The 16,199-nt window shown below is 43.3% G+C and overlaps 1 protein-coding gene across 2 annotated transcripts in view; it reads right to left on the bottom strand.

The window, feature by feature from the left end:
- Nucleotides 1–281: 281 nt before the first annotated feature.
- Nucleotides 282–16,199, bottom strand: part of PAH (phenylalanine hydroxylase) — a 75,469-nt gene continuing 59,551 nt past the window's right edge. For both annotated transcript variants that reach the window (XM_053257012.1, XM_053257011.1), the window contains exons 7-13: nucleotides 15,691–15,826; nucleotides 14,688–14,757; nucleotides 12,532–12,588; nucleotides 9,069–9,164; nucleotides 7,475–7,608; nucleotides 6,987–7,102; nucleotides 282–2,740 (exon numbers count right to left, since the gene is read on the bottom strand). In XM_053257012.1, coding sequence (XP_053112987.1) covers nucleotides 2,697–2,740; nucleotides 6,987–7,102; nucleotides 7,475–7,608; nucleotides 9,069–9,164; nucleotides 12,532–12,588; nucleotides 14,688–14,757; nucleotides 15,691–15,826 — 653 coding nt within the window. In that variant the 3' untranslated portion in view covers nucleotides 282–2,696. The remainder of the gene's footprint in view (nucleotides 2,741–6,986; nucleotides 7,103–7,474; nucleotides 7,609–9,068; nucleotides 9,165–12,531; nucleotides 12,589–14,687; nucleotides 14,758–15,690; nucleotides 15,827–16,199) is intronic.

Here is a 16,199-nt window from a genome sequence, read left to right as displayed (position 1 = left end):
TTATATATATAGATGTGCATCACTTTACACTTGCCAACATTGAACCGCATTTGTCACTTAGTTGCCCACTCGCCCAGTTTGGAGAGATCCTTTTGGAGCTCCTCACAATCCGTTTTGGATTTCACTACCTGAAAGAGTTTGGTATCATCTGCAAATTTGGCCACCTCGTTGCTTACCCATACTTCATCATTTATGAATAAATTAATTAACTGTCTCTTAATAATACAGTTCTGGAAAGAAATACTCTCACAGCCAAGCTTATTTACCACAGTAAAATGATAGAAGGAACATTGACAAGTTTATTGAAAATTGGATTTTATTTATCAACTACTGGATTATTAACTTTCAGAATAACAATCCGTGTATTTTATTTTCAGTTATATGCATGTGCAGATAAATCTGTGATAATGATTTACATTTTCTTTTTCATAACAATCTTTTCATAATATATTTTAAAATACTACTGATTTCAATGGGATAGTTTAGCACATTTGAAGTCAAATCTTATTCATATTGACATTTGAAGTCAAATCTTATTCATATTGAAGTCAAATCTTATTCATTCTTGCTCAGACACAAATGATATCAAGCCCAATGAGTCTTACTCCCAAGTTAAGTGCAAATAGGTTGAGTCCTCTGAAATCAATCAGGCTTAAGAAGCATTTAAATTTGGCTGGATAATGCCTATATTTTGTAGAGCTATCTATAAATAGTTGGTAGCATCACTCTTTAGAAGTTTTCCAAGAATACATTTCCCAAGCACTAAAGAACACCATCTGAAGGATGAATCTGATGGTCATTATTACTCTAATAGCCTCATGATTAATGTACTTCAATGCCTGCTAAGGATGACACCTTTTATTCTGATTTAATTAATCTGAATAAATACCAAACCCTTCTCCACAATCCCAGTAACCTACCTGGATGAGACTCATTCTTTTTACAGAGGGCTCACTCAGGTATCAGAACAAACAATTCATCAAATATATTAGCACCATCACTATGTCATGCCTTGGCTAGGGAGGTCTGGAAAGAAACAGAGGAGTCAAAGATGGATGGAGGACCAGAGGAATGGAGTTGAGTATCAAGGAAGGAAGTCAAACACAGACAAGGCCAGGCTGCTCTGCTATTAAGGCAAGTTGCACAGACTGCTAGGTTGACCTAGAGACATGGGTTTTTATGGAGCCAAGGGGTCAGTTGGCCACAGCTGGACTGGGGAATGGCAGTGGGATTAGAATTCCATGGCAGTGGAATTAGATGCAATGTCTGAGTAGTACATAGGGACACAGGAAGCTGCCACATACTGAGTCAAACCTTTGGTCTATCTAGCTCAGTATTGTCTACCCAGGCCTGCTCAGTTTAGGCCCCCTCCCAGCTGCTTTTGGACTATAACTCCCATAATCCCAAGCCACAGCAGCCAATAGCCAGGGATTATGGGAATTGCAGGTCAACATCTGCAGGAGGGCCAAAGTTGAGCAACCCTGGTCTACACAGACTGGCAGCAGCTTCTCCAAGGTTGCAGGCAGGAATATCTCTCAGCCCTATCTTGGAGATGCCAGGGAGGGAACTTGAACCTTTCTGCTCTTCCAAGAGCAGCTCCATCCTCTGAGGGGAATATCTTGCAGTGCTCACACTTCTAGTCTCCAATTCATATGCAATCAGGGCGGACTCTGCTCAGCTAAGTGGACAAGTCATGCTTGCTACCACAAGACTAGGAGGCTATTCACACGATGGGAGAAAACCGGGCTAGTGGAGGCCAGCCCGATTTTCTCCCATCGTGAGAACCACCGAACTCGGCTGCAAGCCCGTTGGTTTCTAAGCGGGTAACCCGCTAAACTACCCTTGCCTTTAAACCAGGTTTGCAGAGCGAGCACTCCGCAAACCCATTTTTTAAAATCGTGTGTTACCGCAGTGTAGCTCTGCACCGTGGCAACTCCTGAGTAGACCTTGTCTTGGAGGTCACTCCAGCGTGCCCTGCGCGCTTGCACAGGGCATGCTGGAGCTTCTCGGGACCGTGTGGCCCCTGAACTCCCCAGCTCCCACCGGCTCCGTGATGGAGCCAGCAGTCATGTGGGTGGCCACTGCGGCTGCCTGAAGTAGACTGACTGCTTAGTCCGCTCTCCCTGCAAACCCTCTCCAGGCGGCTCCCACTGATCGTGGGAACCACCTCTAGATCTCCTTTCCAGAGCAGCCAGGAGTGGTACTGACCAATGACCATCCTATGACAGGGTTATACGGTAAAGCTGAAGTTTAGGTGTCAGAACATTGGGATGATTGACAGCATGAGTAGTGGGGCATTCCTGAGTCCAACACAGATTGCTTAGACAAACATGTATTTCTGAGCAATACCTGGGCTATTCCCCAAGCCCTAGCTTATATGTAATTCTGCAACTAAGAGCCATGTACTTCTCCTGCTCCTGGCATTTGAGTTCCTTATTCTAATATTGTAGTTGAGTTAGCCACATATTAGACATAGCTTACCAATCTTTTGTTAACTACTTGCGTATATATGTTTTATTGTCATATATTTATAATGCAATTACAACCAGTAACTATAAGAATATGAAATTTCTGTTACTTTCCTACATCATTGTAACTACATGCATATTGATTTTTGTTAAATACTTGATATGTTTCAAAGCACCCTTTTTGCCACATAGCTTGTTGGAGCCAATAAAAGAATTCTGAGAGCATCTTCATTTGATCTTCTGAAGAGCATTGCAAAGGAGACCCATTTCATCTGCAAAGAAATACAGGAAGTCAGTCTTTTGCCTATTTGTTCTTTACATTTGTATTCTGCCTTTCCTGCAAGGAACACAAGGCAGTGTACATCAAGTCACAGGAACATAGGAAGCTGACATATACTGAGTCAGACCATTGGTCCATCTAGCTCAGTATTATCTACATAGACTGGCAGCAGTTTCTACAAGGTTGCAGGCAGGAATCTCTCTCAGCCCTATCTTGGAGATGCCAGGGAGGGAACTTGGAACCTAGATGCTATTCCCAGAGCAGCTCCACCCCCTAAGGAGAATATCTTACAGTGCTCATATGTTTAGTCTCCCATTCATATGCAACCAGGGCAGACCCTGCTTAACTAAGGGGACAAGTCATGCTTCTTACTACAAGACCAGCTCTCCTCCCATGAGAAAATGTCATTCCCTTTTTATCTTCACAACAACCCTGTTAGGTAATTAGACTTAGAGACAGTGGTGATTCTGAGAGGTAGCTTTGCAGCTATCTTAAGCCCAGATCTCCTCAGTCCAAGTTCAGCTCTCTATCCAAACGTGTCTTTAACAAACTGAAGGGGATACATGCCATGGGTTGAAGGTATGCCATCCAAGAAGTCTTAAACTATGGATGTTGACAATAGGGGCTTATTGGATGAGGAGCATTGCATACCTGGCAAAGAAAGATCACAGCAAGGTCAAACATAATGTCTGTAAATGTTTTGCCTATAGATGCCCCAGGAGATGGGAGAATAGAACTCAGAACAGGCCATCTCATTCACTCTCTCTCTCTCTCAAAGTAGTAGTTTAACCTGGCTGTTAAATGGAGGTGGGATGTGTGAGAGTCATGCAACCCTCAGGAACATATATCTGAAGCCCAAAAGTACTTTTGGAGGGAGAAAGGAGCAGTGGAACTGGCTCCTTGCTCAATGCATGTTTGGTTGCTTGGCAATACTCTGGGGCTGAACTCCGATGCAGCCTCTTCCACAGACACAGCTCCTATTCTGTACTTCTAACCTTGCACAGGATGTGAGTCACTGTTTCATGTGCTATGTGATGCACTTGATACTGTTGTGACCTGCTTTGAGCACAAATTTGGTTGTGTAAGAGCAGCATATTAGATAAATTAAAACAACCTAAGGTTCCTCAAGGGGCTGCTGTCTCCTTTGCATACTAAAAAAAATAAATCACACATTTTAACACATTTTGCACAAGTAAGAACAACAACAAGAACAACAACATCAGTGAAAGCTGGATTCTGTAATGTTTCCAAAATATGGTATCTACCCATAGGGCTCTCCCTAGGGGAGCGGGGGGGCATGCAGGGCATTCCAAAGGCCCCATGCCATTGCCGCTCCCCCACCTGGGGCACACCCTGCCACACAGCTGCAGCAAGGAGAAGTAGTGGTGGCAGGGAGACTGCTGCCTGGAATCCAATTCCTGCCTGGTTTCTCTGTAACAGAAGAGTCAAAGTGCATACAGAGCAAATGACCATCTCTTTGTGCACAAGGATACATTACTCCACTAAAATGAATGAGGCAACACAGCTGACATGCAGAAGAGTTATCTTGCTTTTGCTCCCCTGAAACTGGCATTGAGAGGCATCTTGCCACTGAGGCCGGAGGTGGCCAAGAGGCACCAAATAGGGATGTGCCCGAACCGTTCCAGAGGCCATTTGTGAGGCCTCCGAACCGGTTCGGACATGGCCCAGTCTGGCGGTTCGGCACCAAGGGGGTCTCGCTTTAAGGGCGGGGGGGTTATACTTACCCCTTCTGCCGCTTCCCCCCCTCCAGCGCTCCATTTTTCTACAAAGTTTTGGGGGCGGCAGCATTCCTCCCAGCTGCCCCTGCTCCCGTCGTTGGCAGGAAATGGCGGAAGTAGCCGCTGCGCATGCATCCGCCAAGCACCTTGCAAGTTGCAATGTGCACAGTGGTGGACGCATGCGCGATGGCTACTTCTGCCAATTCCTGCCAACGATGGGGGCAGGGGCAGCTGGGAGGAACGCTGCCACCCCCAAAACTTTGTAGAAAAATGGAGCGCAGGAGGGGGGAAAGGGGCGGGAGGGGTAAGTACAACCCCCACTTAAAGCAAGATCCCCCCCTCGGCGCCAAACTGCACCTCTACGGTTCCGTGCACATCCCTAGCACCAAACTAGTAGCCATTGTTAGACTTTGTCCAAGCTCCTTTAAAAGCCATCCAACCTAGTGGCTATCACCACATCCAGTGGCAGAGAATTCCATAGATTAATTATGCACTGTGTGAAAAAGTACTTCCTTTTGTTGATCTTAAATTTCCTGGCCTACAGTTTCATGAGATGACCCCTGGGTCTAGTGTTGTGAGAGAGGGTGGAAAATTTCTCTGTCCACTCTCTCTAATCCATGCATAATTTTATACACCTCTATCATGTTTCTGCATAGCCACCTTTTTTCCAAACTAAAAAGCCCCAGATGCTGTAGCCTTGCCTCATAAGGAAGGTGCTCCAGGCCCCTGATCATCTTCTGCACTGCATCTTCTGCATTGTAAAACTTTTCCGGTTTTACAATGTCCTTCTTTAGATATGGTGACCAAAACTGTACACAGTACTTCAAATTTGGCCACACCATAGATTTGAATAATATATAATAATGTTATATATATTAGCATTTCTATTTTCAATCTCCTTCCTGATGATATCTAGCATGGAATTTGCCTTTTTCACAGCTGCCGTGCACTGAGTTGATACTTTCAATGAGCTGTCCACCATGACGCCAAGATCTCTTTCCCGGTCAGTCACCGACAGCTCAGACTCCATCAGTGTATATATGAAGTTGGAGTTTTTTGCCCCAAACCTCCATCACTTTACACTTGCTTTAGGGGTGTGTGTTTTGTTTCGGATACAAAATGTTTTGTGTGCAAAAAAGGCCATTTCGGCTGTTTTGTAGCCAAAACACCCAATGCTCAAAACAAAAAAAATTGTAGCTGAAACAAAAGGTCCCTGTTTCAGATACAAAACGTTTTGTTGTTTTGGCTGTTTTGGAACTCCATTTTGCAATTGTGAAAATTCTTTCTCCTTCAGTCTCCATTTTGAGTTTTGACATCTGTTTGAATTTCTGGACCTCCCAGCCTGCAGATTGGCCAGCGAAAGCATGGGCTGATCTGCTGGCAATTGCCTCCTTATTCCTTTTAAGGAAATTTAAGGGTAAAATTTACCCTCATTGGCCAGTGGGGCTGTGTGCCCACTGCGTGGGGCAGTGTGCATTTCACTGTTGTTGTTTCACACTGTTGTGTGTAGATCAACTGCATTTCTGGGTGGGATGTGGATGTTCATGACCTATGGAAATCTGCCTGGTTCCTTGCGAGGTGGTAGTGCCCCAATGGGTGCCTGCTGCCACCCAGATTCCAAAGGAATTGGAAAAAGGGCTGATTTTTAAAGAATTTCTGAAGTTTACATGTCTTTGGGGCAGATTTGGGGCAGAAAGGGGGACTGAGGGGCAAAACAGTGGGTTGGGTCGCAGTGCCCCAAGGGGTGCCTGCCACAACCCAGATTCCAAAGGAATAGGGCAAAGGGCTGATTTCTTAGGAATTGTTGAAATTTACGTGTCTTTAAGTCCCTCCCCCCAGGGAATAATGGAGGTTTCAGCAGCCCCATAACTCCACCTGGGGGGCACTGGGGTGGTCGGGAGTGAGTGGTGGTGTAGTGCACATAAGGTGCCAACCACCCCCATAGGTTGCTAACCCATGGGGTGCTGGGTTCTGTTGTTTCTGAAGTGTTCTGAATGTAGATTCTCTGGTAGCATATGTGATTTTCAACGACAAACCATGAATCCACTCTCATATGCTACCAGAGAATCTACACTCAAAACATCTTGGTAGCTTCCACCCATTGAGCACTACCACCCCCACCCACTAGTTTTGCCCTGGGGACATTTTTTAAAATCCAAAATGTTTCGGATTCGGATTCTGCAATTTCGAACAAAGAACAAAATCGGCGTGTTTCGGATTGGCTGATTTCAAACAAAGAACAAAATGGGGATGTTTCTGATTCGGGCCAAAAACAAAAGAAAAACAATACAAAATGCACAACTCTAACTTGCTTACACTGAACGGCATTTACCATTTTGTCGCCCACTCACCCAATTTGGAGAGATCCCTTTGGAGCTCCTCACAAGGTGTTTTGGACTTCACTACCCTAAAAAGTTTAGTGTCATCTGCAAATCTGGCCACTTTTTGGCCAAATTGCTTGAAGGGGACAATCAAGCTATATCAAGTGCAATTACTTACTGCCAATGCAATCTGCTAAATTCTTTAGCTGCTTTATGTTATCCAGAACCTCAATCCTTTGGGTATATGAGTTGTAACGGACTGAGAATGGACGGGAAATTGTTGAAGCAAATTTCCTGAAGAAGAAAACAGAAACATCAGTGCACCCAAATATTTGTATTTAAGCAAATGTAGCTTTTATAACTTGTATAATGTGCGAATGATGATTCCTTGTGCAATAAATGACACAGGTAGTGACTGCCAATGTTGAGGGGGATGTCCATCTTTTAATTTGGGATGGGACATTAATTTTAGCTGTCCAACATGCTGCTTGTAGCTCCAAGTTTCAAGACTTTTTTTTTTTTGTAATATTCTCCATTTGATTTTAGTTTAGATTAATTAAAGTTGCAAAGATGCAGTACTGACATATGTGATCTTTCCTGCATTATCGACACACCAAAGGATTCCCCAACAACTCAGCCAAACACTAATGGAGGTGACTTGGTTACCTTAACTTTTGCTTTGCATCATTAAAACTTTCAGCAACATAGTAAATGGGCTGGAACTCGGTGACTGGATATTTCTGGATTGCTGTCTTTTCCAAGATAAGAGGTTCAATCTCAGGCTTATTTGATAAGCAATACTGAAAGAGAAAGAGAAAGATGTTTTGATTAGATAAGATTTTTTGTGCAATACAGTAATAATGATAATTTCTGTTTATTATTATTGCTGTACCACCAAAAATACTTCTTCATTCCTCCTATTCACAAGGCAATATTCTCTACTTACTGAGGTCCTCTTGTGGTGGAAGCAAGATTTGGGCCCTTAAACACACAGGTCCTAATCTGGCTCCAGCTACATAAACTAGTCTTATGCAGCAATGAGTAGTAACCTGGATGGGAATGCATGTGCCCCTCCACATCAAAAGATGCATAGATAAAATTCAATTGGGACCAGATGAGAACCATCTGGGTTCCATGAAATACAGATCATTATTATTTCAGTTTCACACACAGGGAACTGAAGGAAGATGAAGGATCCTCCAAAGCATGCAAATTAGTCCAGATGGAGTTTGGATTTGAACCCGCCCAAGATTCCTTCTTGGGCATAGGAACCCTTATTGGGGAATATTCCAGGACACTCATCCATACTGTTTCTTGCACAGTCCCCTTCATATCCATATTCTAACCTCATCCTGGCTCCAAAATTCCCTATAGTATCATGGACTCTTCTCCCCATGCTGCTGGGCTATCAATATATTTTTCTCCAGGTGGGAACGCAGCCAGTTGATTCAGAATTAGACTCACATTGCAAGGAGGGAGTGCAGTACAGTCACACTCTCCTTACTTTGGAACTCCCAGATAATTTTACTGTAGCTAGAACCCTGCTCTGCAATTTATTTAGCATAATGGCTAATCAGTGGTGGTGGAAGATCTCAGTCTATGTGCCCAAGGAAGAGTCCAGTACCCAACAGAAGACCTCAGTCCATGCTACCCCTTATATGCCCCCTCCTTCCCTCTTTCTTATTTTAAAAAGTGGGGCAGGAGGGCATTTTGTGAGCCTCATCTTGCCTCAAAGAAGAGTGCCTCTGCATAAATCTAGCTTGATCTCAAAGGTGGAAGTGCAGCACTGCCTGATACTGTATCTCTGACTGGATATAACATAGCATTGATATGGATATAACATAGCACTGACTGGATATAACATAGCACTTCTGTGCTTTTCCTAAATGTTCACCACTCTTCACACACTCACATGTTATTGCAATGATCTTTACAAGAGGCCTGCATTGTTGCCCATATTATTACGTCCATATTACAGATGAGGGAAGTACAGAGAGAAAGTGGCTTGCTTGCCTAAGGCAACTTCGTGGACTTGTGACCGAGCTGATATTTAACTGAGAAATGTCTAGCACACGGCTCATAATCTGAGCTACCAATGATGCAGCAAGTCATTTGTGATGTTGACCAACATCAATATTATCAAATATAAGGTTGGACTTGATACATAGAGAACACAGCTCTGTAAACACAATTAAACTTTTTTATTTGGGAAGAAATAGACTTGACTGCAGACTGAGGAATAACAGAAGCTGATCCATACCTGTAATTCACCAAATGATGACAGCAGCCCAGCCCCATAGGCCTTTATGGAGTTTCCTTCTTTGCACAGACCAAATTCCACAGTAAACCAATACACCTGGTATAACAAGCAGAAACACGGTATGTATTTGTGCACAGAAGTCCCAGATGATCCCATGAATGTGGCTATGAGCCTACCATTTATGACAGAATAGTACAGGGGGTGGGCGACTATTCCATATTGAGGTTCCAGGAGCTTTATCAGCTTTACAGATATTTTGACAGGTGTACTTCTTTTAAACCTCCAGTTTCCCAACAGGTGGATAATGTTCATTATCATCGTCATTTTACACCTAGATGGTGATTTCCCCCAAATCACAGCATTGTGACATAATAAGCTTCGTCTGTCAATGTTTTCTCATCTATACAACTACTAAAGATACAGCCATCCAGATGTTGAATTCCATCTCTACTAGCATCATAGCAGGAGAAGGAGCAAGCCATGCTAGGAATCCAGACCACCATGTCCCATAAGCAGAGGGGATAAAGGCAGTAGTGTCCCAAGCTAACAAACTGGAGGGGTGGAAAATGAGCTGCAGCTGATTTGGTACTAGCAGCCATTCTCTCACTGCCTTCTGGCCCCAATGTGGCTGTAATTGAGCCTTGCAGGCTGCTCATATGTCTGGTAGGAAATCCCCAATCCTGGTCATCCATCTGACTCGAGATTTCCCATCCTACCAGATGAATGACCAGCCTTGCCTTCAGGGCTCAGTTATGGCCAGGACAGGGCCAGAAGGAAGTGAGAGAGCGATTGCCAGTACCCAAGCAGCTGAGGCATATTTTCTGTCCCTCCAGCCTGTTAGCACAGGCCATGACTAGATAAAGGTAATGCAGCAATAGCTAACATGAGCCAGGTGGCATGTTCAAGAGGTAGACAGGGGGCCCATACGTGAGAGGTAGAGTGTTTGCTTTCCATGGAGAAGATCCCACACCATATTCCTCAAATCTTCATTTAAAAAAAAAAAAAAGTCCTCTTGAGTAGTACCTGGACTGGAAAGATCTCTGCTGTAGAGCTGTTGCTAATCAGGGTAGGTAGGATTGAGAAAACGGACTTGGGGGTACAACTGAGTAGAAGGTAACTCCTTCTATTCACTCTTTCCCTGGAACATTTTCCAGTCAGATCTGGAGGGGAAATTTTGGGGTGGCCCAAGATATTGTGATGCCCAAGGTGAGGCACCAATGTTGTGTTGCCCTGAACCTTGCAGGGGCTAGTCCCTTTTCAAAACTGACCCTTGTAAGTTCAAAAGAGGTGCAGGGGGCAGGGAAAAGACAGGTCCCTCCTCCATCTTTGTGCTGCTTGCAAGGGTTAGAATGGTTCCCAAGAGCTGCTTTAATGACAGAGGAGGGAGCACCTTGCCGCCCTGGTGATGCCCCAATAATCCACCATCTGAGGCAACTTCTTCACCTTGCCTCATGAAAGGGCTGCCCTGGAACATTCCTTCCAAGGCCCAGTTATGACAATTAGCCAGATTCTGAGCAAATTCAAATACCAACAATACTACTACGTTGGTAGCATCAAGTAAAGGACTGCTCTGCCAGGACACCTGTATAATGTGCGGTGTTGGATCAGTCATCTGACCTTTGCTGACCCTGAATGTTGCCCAGTTGGAGCAGAATGCGCCATTCATTGCTAGTGAACAGACAACAAGCACTAGAATCAACAGATGCAAAATGTGAATGTGGCTTATGGGTGTTACTTACAAACTGGAACCAACCCATATGCAAAAAAGGAAAGGTCTCCTCTGCTTTAATAGAAGATTGAATTAGTGCAGAAAAGCTACAGCAGTGAAAGCTGCTTCTTCTAGAAAACGAAGCCTTGAATAATAACTTTCAGGATCAGAAATACCTCTTTATATTGCTTTTTGTTCTTTAATTGGATTACACATAAAGCGAAATTTTAATCATGTTTAGAAAGGTTTTTTTTTCTGTACAGTGTTGTTGGTTAATGGAAACTGTAAACTTCTTTTAAACTTTGATTGGAATATAATATAATATAATATAATATAATATAATATAATATAATATAATAGTGAAAAACCTTCCTCCAACACATTTGTTTACAGTCCAGTAGCCCTGTTCTGCTTTGCATGCATTTAATCTCACAACTACCCTCAATAGGTACAGTAGCCTGCAAAACAAGTGCCAAGATTGTCTGCAACCCTCTGCCTTCCAAGGGTTGTTTGGTGATAACATGTGAGATGACCTCTATTGTAAGGTGCGCATGGTGTGGAATCCCTTTCAGCAGGAGGCAAGATGTGCTCCCTCCTTGGTTTTTGTTTCAGCACCCAACTGAAGACTCATCTAATCTGCTGATTACTTGTGATGAAGTAATTGTGCTCTCCTTGGCTTTTGCCTTCTGGCTGCTGTGCTTGTCTGGTTCTCTTGATTTCACTGGCCAACATGATGGGCAGCTGGCACTCCATCAGTATTAGGGATCCAGTGGGGTAGCTCCACAACTGCAAAAAAATCCAGTGGGGTAGCAGCACAACTGCTAGGGATCCAGTAGAGTAGCTGCACAACTAGCTCTGACCATGCAGTGTGAAGGGGCTGCTGTGGAACTTCATAAAAACACTATACCATCAGGGCTGCCTTTCAAATTGTGCAAGAGCCCCATTAGGTCCCTAAGGTCATCAGAGCACTGCCTGTCATGTTGGCCACTCTTGCATTGTATTTTTGTTTTAATGAAGAGTCGTATGCTGTTTTGGATGTTCTCAGAGGTAGGGTACATTTTTTCTTTTTAAACAAAGAAATAATAATGGCTCTATCATCAAAAATCTAATGGTTTAACTGTATTAACTATATAAGAGTCAATTGTATTAAAACTTGTAATTATATTAACAGTGCAATATGCCATATTTTGAGAAGGCATCATTGTTATGGAATCGTGGAATTATGATATCATAATGTTATGTTGAAGAAGCAAGATAGAAAAAGCATTGATACTTTTGAATTTTGGAGCTGGAGAAGACTTTTGAGGATACCATGGACAGCCAGGAAAACAAACAAATGGATCACAGAACAAATCAAACCAGAATTTTCACTCCAGGCATAAATGACCAGGCTCAAACGATCATACTTTGGACACATTATGCGAAGACTAAGCTCTCCCGAGAAGTCTGTAATGCTGGGGAAAGTTGAAGGAAAGAGAAGAAGAGGACGGCCAGCAGCAAAGTAGATGGACTCGATTACGGCAGCAATTAATGCACCACTGAGAGACCTTAAAGGCCAAGTTGAAGACAGATCATCCTGGAGAGAATCTATCTATGTGGTCACTAAGCGTCAACACCGACTTGACGGCACTTAATCAATCAATCAATCAATCAATGTTATTTCTAGAGCATTCTACATCCAATGAGGCCAGAGCAGTTCAATCTTGAATTTGGTGCTGTAGCATATTGAAAACGCAATCAAAATTCAAGACTTACCGTAGCAAGTTTCTCAATGTATTCATCTGGAGCCCCCAAGGAAGCCAATCCGATTTCCTGTAAAAATGATAGGTCATGGTTTTTAAAAACATTCATTCATCTTTTTTTATCATGAACAGCAATGAAACTGCAGGCAAAAAATTCAAGCAAATTCTCTTAAATTCATTTTTGTTGGCATTTTTAAAAAAAATGTATATTGTCTGAAATTATTTTGTTCCCAATATTCACAACTGTGACTAATGCTATATGTTTTAGAAAATGTATAAAACATAAAAAGCAACGTTTAAAAGCACATAATTTGTCAAGTTGATACTTAGCCTTTCTGCTTTAAACTCAAGCATCAATTTCAAATTTCAATATTCAAATTCAATTTCTGAAATGTTGCTGAATTGAACTCTATGTGGCAACATCTAAGAGGTTGTTGCTTCGGCAGCAAGGTGAATTTCACTTATCAGGTCACTTGGCTATCTAGGAGCACGTCAACCACAAAAACTAGTTCTGGCTATTTGGGGGGAGTTTGTTAAGGCACAGGGCACTAATGGAGCATCCCAGTGCTTGTGAAGCAAAATACGCACTAAAATCCTTAGTTATTCCATTCTTGCATTAAGCTGGGCAGCTACTCTCTATGTTCCCAACGGCCATGATCCTACTACCAGCTCATTCTCCTCAATGCATTAGTACTAGGGATGTGCATGGAACCAGTGGGGCGGGGGGGGCTCGAGGGTGGAGGGTAGATACCTTTAAGGACTGGGGAGGTTGCTCTTATTCCCCCCACCCCCCAGAGTGGGTTTCCCCCACATGCACTGCAGTTTTAAAGGGTCCAGCAGGGCGGCAGCATACCTCCCTGCTGTTGCATTGCCTCCTCAGACCAGAAGTGACTGGAAGTACCCAGCACACGCGCACATCACGCTCACTCCCACATGTGCCCAATGTGCGTGTGCACACGCTCAACATGTGCATACACGCCGGGTACTTCCGGTCACTTCTGGTCCAAGGAGGCAACGGGATGGCAGGGAGGTATGCTGCCGCCCCGCCAGACCCTTTTAAACTGCAGCACCAGCTAGGGAGACGCGGCAGGGGGTAAGAGCACCCTCCCCAGTCCTTAAAGGTATGCCCCCATCTTTGAACTAAAAGGGCCTCCGAACAGGTCTGTGCACATCCCTAATTAGTACATTAGATTTGGATGCTAGCTGAAGTTTGTATTGTGACCTTACCCCCATGCTTATTTCTGGTGCGTTTGATCTTAAACAGATTACTATATGTATCAACAAATTCCAGTCCTGCTAGATCAAAGAATACCCCATCTCTCTGGTAACTGGCTGAACTCTTGGCCTTTACCACATTACTACTGAATTTTGACATACCGATAACTTGCAACAGCTCATTGTACAGAGGCAGTACAGTACATTGTACAGAGGCAGTAAGTTAGTTTCATTGGATAGATTCTAGAGCTTTAAAGATAAATTAAATCCTAGAAATTGTATTTTCTGGCTGACATCGGGACTACTGTTACACTTGTGCAACAAAGCTGTGTGCACACAAGACGGTTACATGGGTATGTGGAGTTGTGGGGATGCTCAAAGTTAGGAACATAGGAAGCTGCCTTATACCGAGTCAGACCATTGGTCCATCTAGCTCAGTACTGTCTACACAGACAGCGTAGACAGCTGCTTCTCTCAAATTTGCAGGCAGGAGTCTTTCTTAGCCCTATCTTGGAGATGCCAGGGAGGGAACTTTGAACCTTCTGCATGCAGATGCTCTTCCCAGAGTGACCCCATCCCCTAAGGGGAATATTTTACAGTCTCCCATTCATATGCAACCAGGGTGGACCCTACTTAGCAAAGGGGACAATTCATTCTTGCTACCACTAGACCAGCTCTCCTCCTATGATGCAAAATGACAGCAGAAAAGGAAGTGGGTATCTACTGCACCTTGCTGTGCAAGTGCACCCCCGCACACTAGTCTGATTGTATCTAGCAACCTCTTGACTGATCGTACCTACCTAGCACAACATATTTGCACAAGGGCTGTGTTAGTCTGGATGTCAGCTTATGATTACAGTATCTGGTGTTTTTGGTGTTTTAGTAGCTCCTGTATAGAACTTTGTTGATTTTCATAGTGATCCTACCTGCCATTTTAATAAAGTCTTTACTTACTTGGGAAAACTGAGCAAAACTGGGATCAGCAAACAGAGGGACGTGTCCTAGGAGTTCATGGCAAACATCACTATAAGAGAAGCATTATGAATTAATTCTGTTTGTGAAAAACATTATTCATTGTTTTTATTTTTTTAAAAAAACATTGCTGCTCTTCTTCTGTGTTATATTATTAAAAACTGAATATTGTACTGTTATATTCTTTTACATGTATGGCACTCTGAGAGCTTGCACTGAAGGAGAGCTCATAAATTCTGAAAATACATAAATATCAATACAATATGATTGGTAGAGAAAAACTGAGATCTAGATCTAATGCTGTCTACATATTCAACTCATTTCAAAATCAGAATCTTTATTTCCCTGGGGAATTGGTACCATGAAAGGGGAAAATCTACAGTACCTGTGGAACAAATCTGAAACAATTAAAAATTATATATTCGCCAACAGGAGCTGGCCTTTCCATCAAGCAGGGTATGGTGGCCCATCTCAGGCAGCAGAGTACCATCAAAATGGAATCAAGCTGGCATTCATTTGGTTTGTTGTATGTTTATGATCATGGAGGAAGAACCATCTGGATTTTTTGCCTGAGGCACCAAATGTTTGGACCCCTCTGTTGACCAGCTAGATTATTTATTAATTTTTACACTTATATTCTGCTCTATCCTCCAAGGAGTCCAGAGTGGTGTACATGGTTATTTTATTTAATTAATTTATTTAATATTTACATTTCTATCCCACTCTTCCTCCATGGAGCCCAGAGAGGTATACATGGTTATGTTTCTTCTCACAACAACCCTATGAGGTAGGTTAGGCTAAAAGAGGAGCGACTGGCCCAGAGTCACCCACTGAGTTTCATGGCTGAACGAGAATTGGAACTTGGGTCTCCCCAGTCCTGATCAAGTGCTGTAACCACTGCACCATGCTGGGTCTATTTTTGGCACTAATACAACTCTATTTCTCTGCTACTGGCAGTCATACAATTCTAAGACTTGATACTTACGGTTCTGGTGTGTACATTGGTCTTGATGAATGGCGAATGTACTGTGTAGAGTGAAATACTCTGAAAGCCAAGCCAGCCAAAAAGTCCCGAGATGATAGCAGGCCAGCCACAGGACGCAGGCGAAATCCTGTGCAGCCTTTAAGTAACAAAAAGCTCTATATTACAATTTGGTTTGAACCATGTTCTGGTACATTTGTACTTGTTCTACTGTCTCAAAACTTTTTGAGAACCAGGTACCTAAAGAACTCCCTACTACTGCTTCAGCCTGTCCAGTTGCTCCTCTCATAATCAGAGGCCCTCTTCTGGGTCCTGCCATCATCTGAAATTAGGTGAGTGACTATTGGGGAAAGAGCCTTTTCAGTTGTGACTCCCCAATTGTTGAACTCTCTCTCCAGGGAAGCTGAACTGGCATTGATTGTAATGTTGTTTCTCTATAAGATAAATCTGTTCTCCCCCTCCTCCCCAGGCATTTTCTAGCATGTGATTGAAGCTGGTTTTAATTATTCTTG

This window comes from Hemicordylus capensis, chromosome 5 (genome assembly GCF_027244095.1).
Source record: "Hemicordylus capensis ecotype Gifberg chromosome 5, rHemCap1.1.pri, whole genome shotgun sequence".
Taxonomy (NCBI): Eukaryota; Metazoa; Chordata; class Lepidosauria; order Squamata; family Cordylidae; genus Hemicordylus; species Hemicordylus capensis.
The sequence above is the reverse complement of the archived record's forward strand: the minus strand, read 5'-3'. Positions and strand labels throughout refer to the sequence as shown.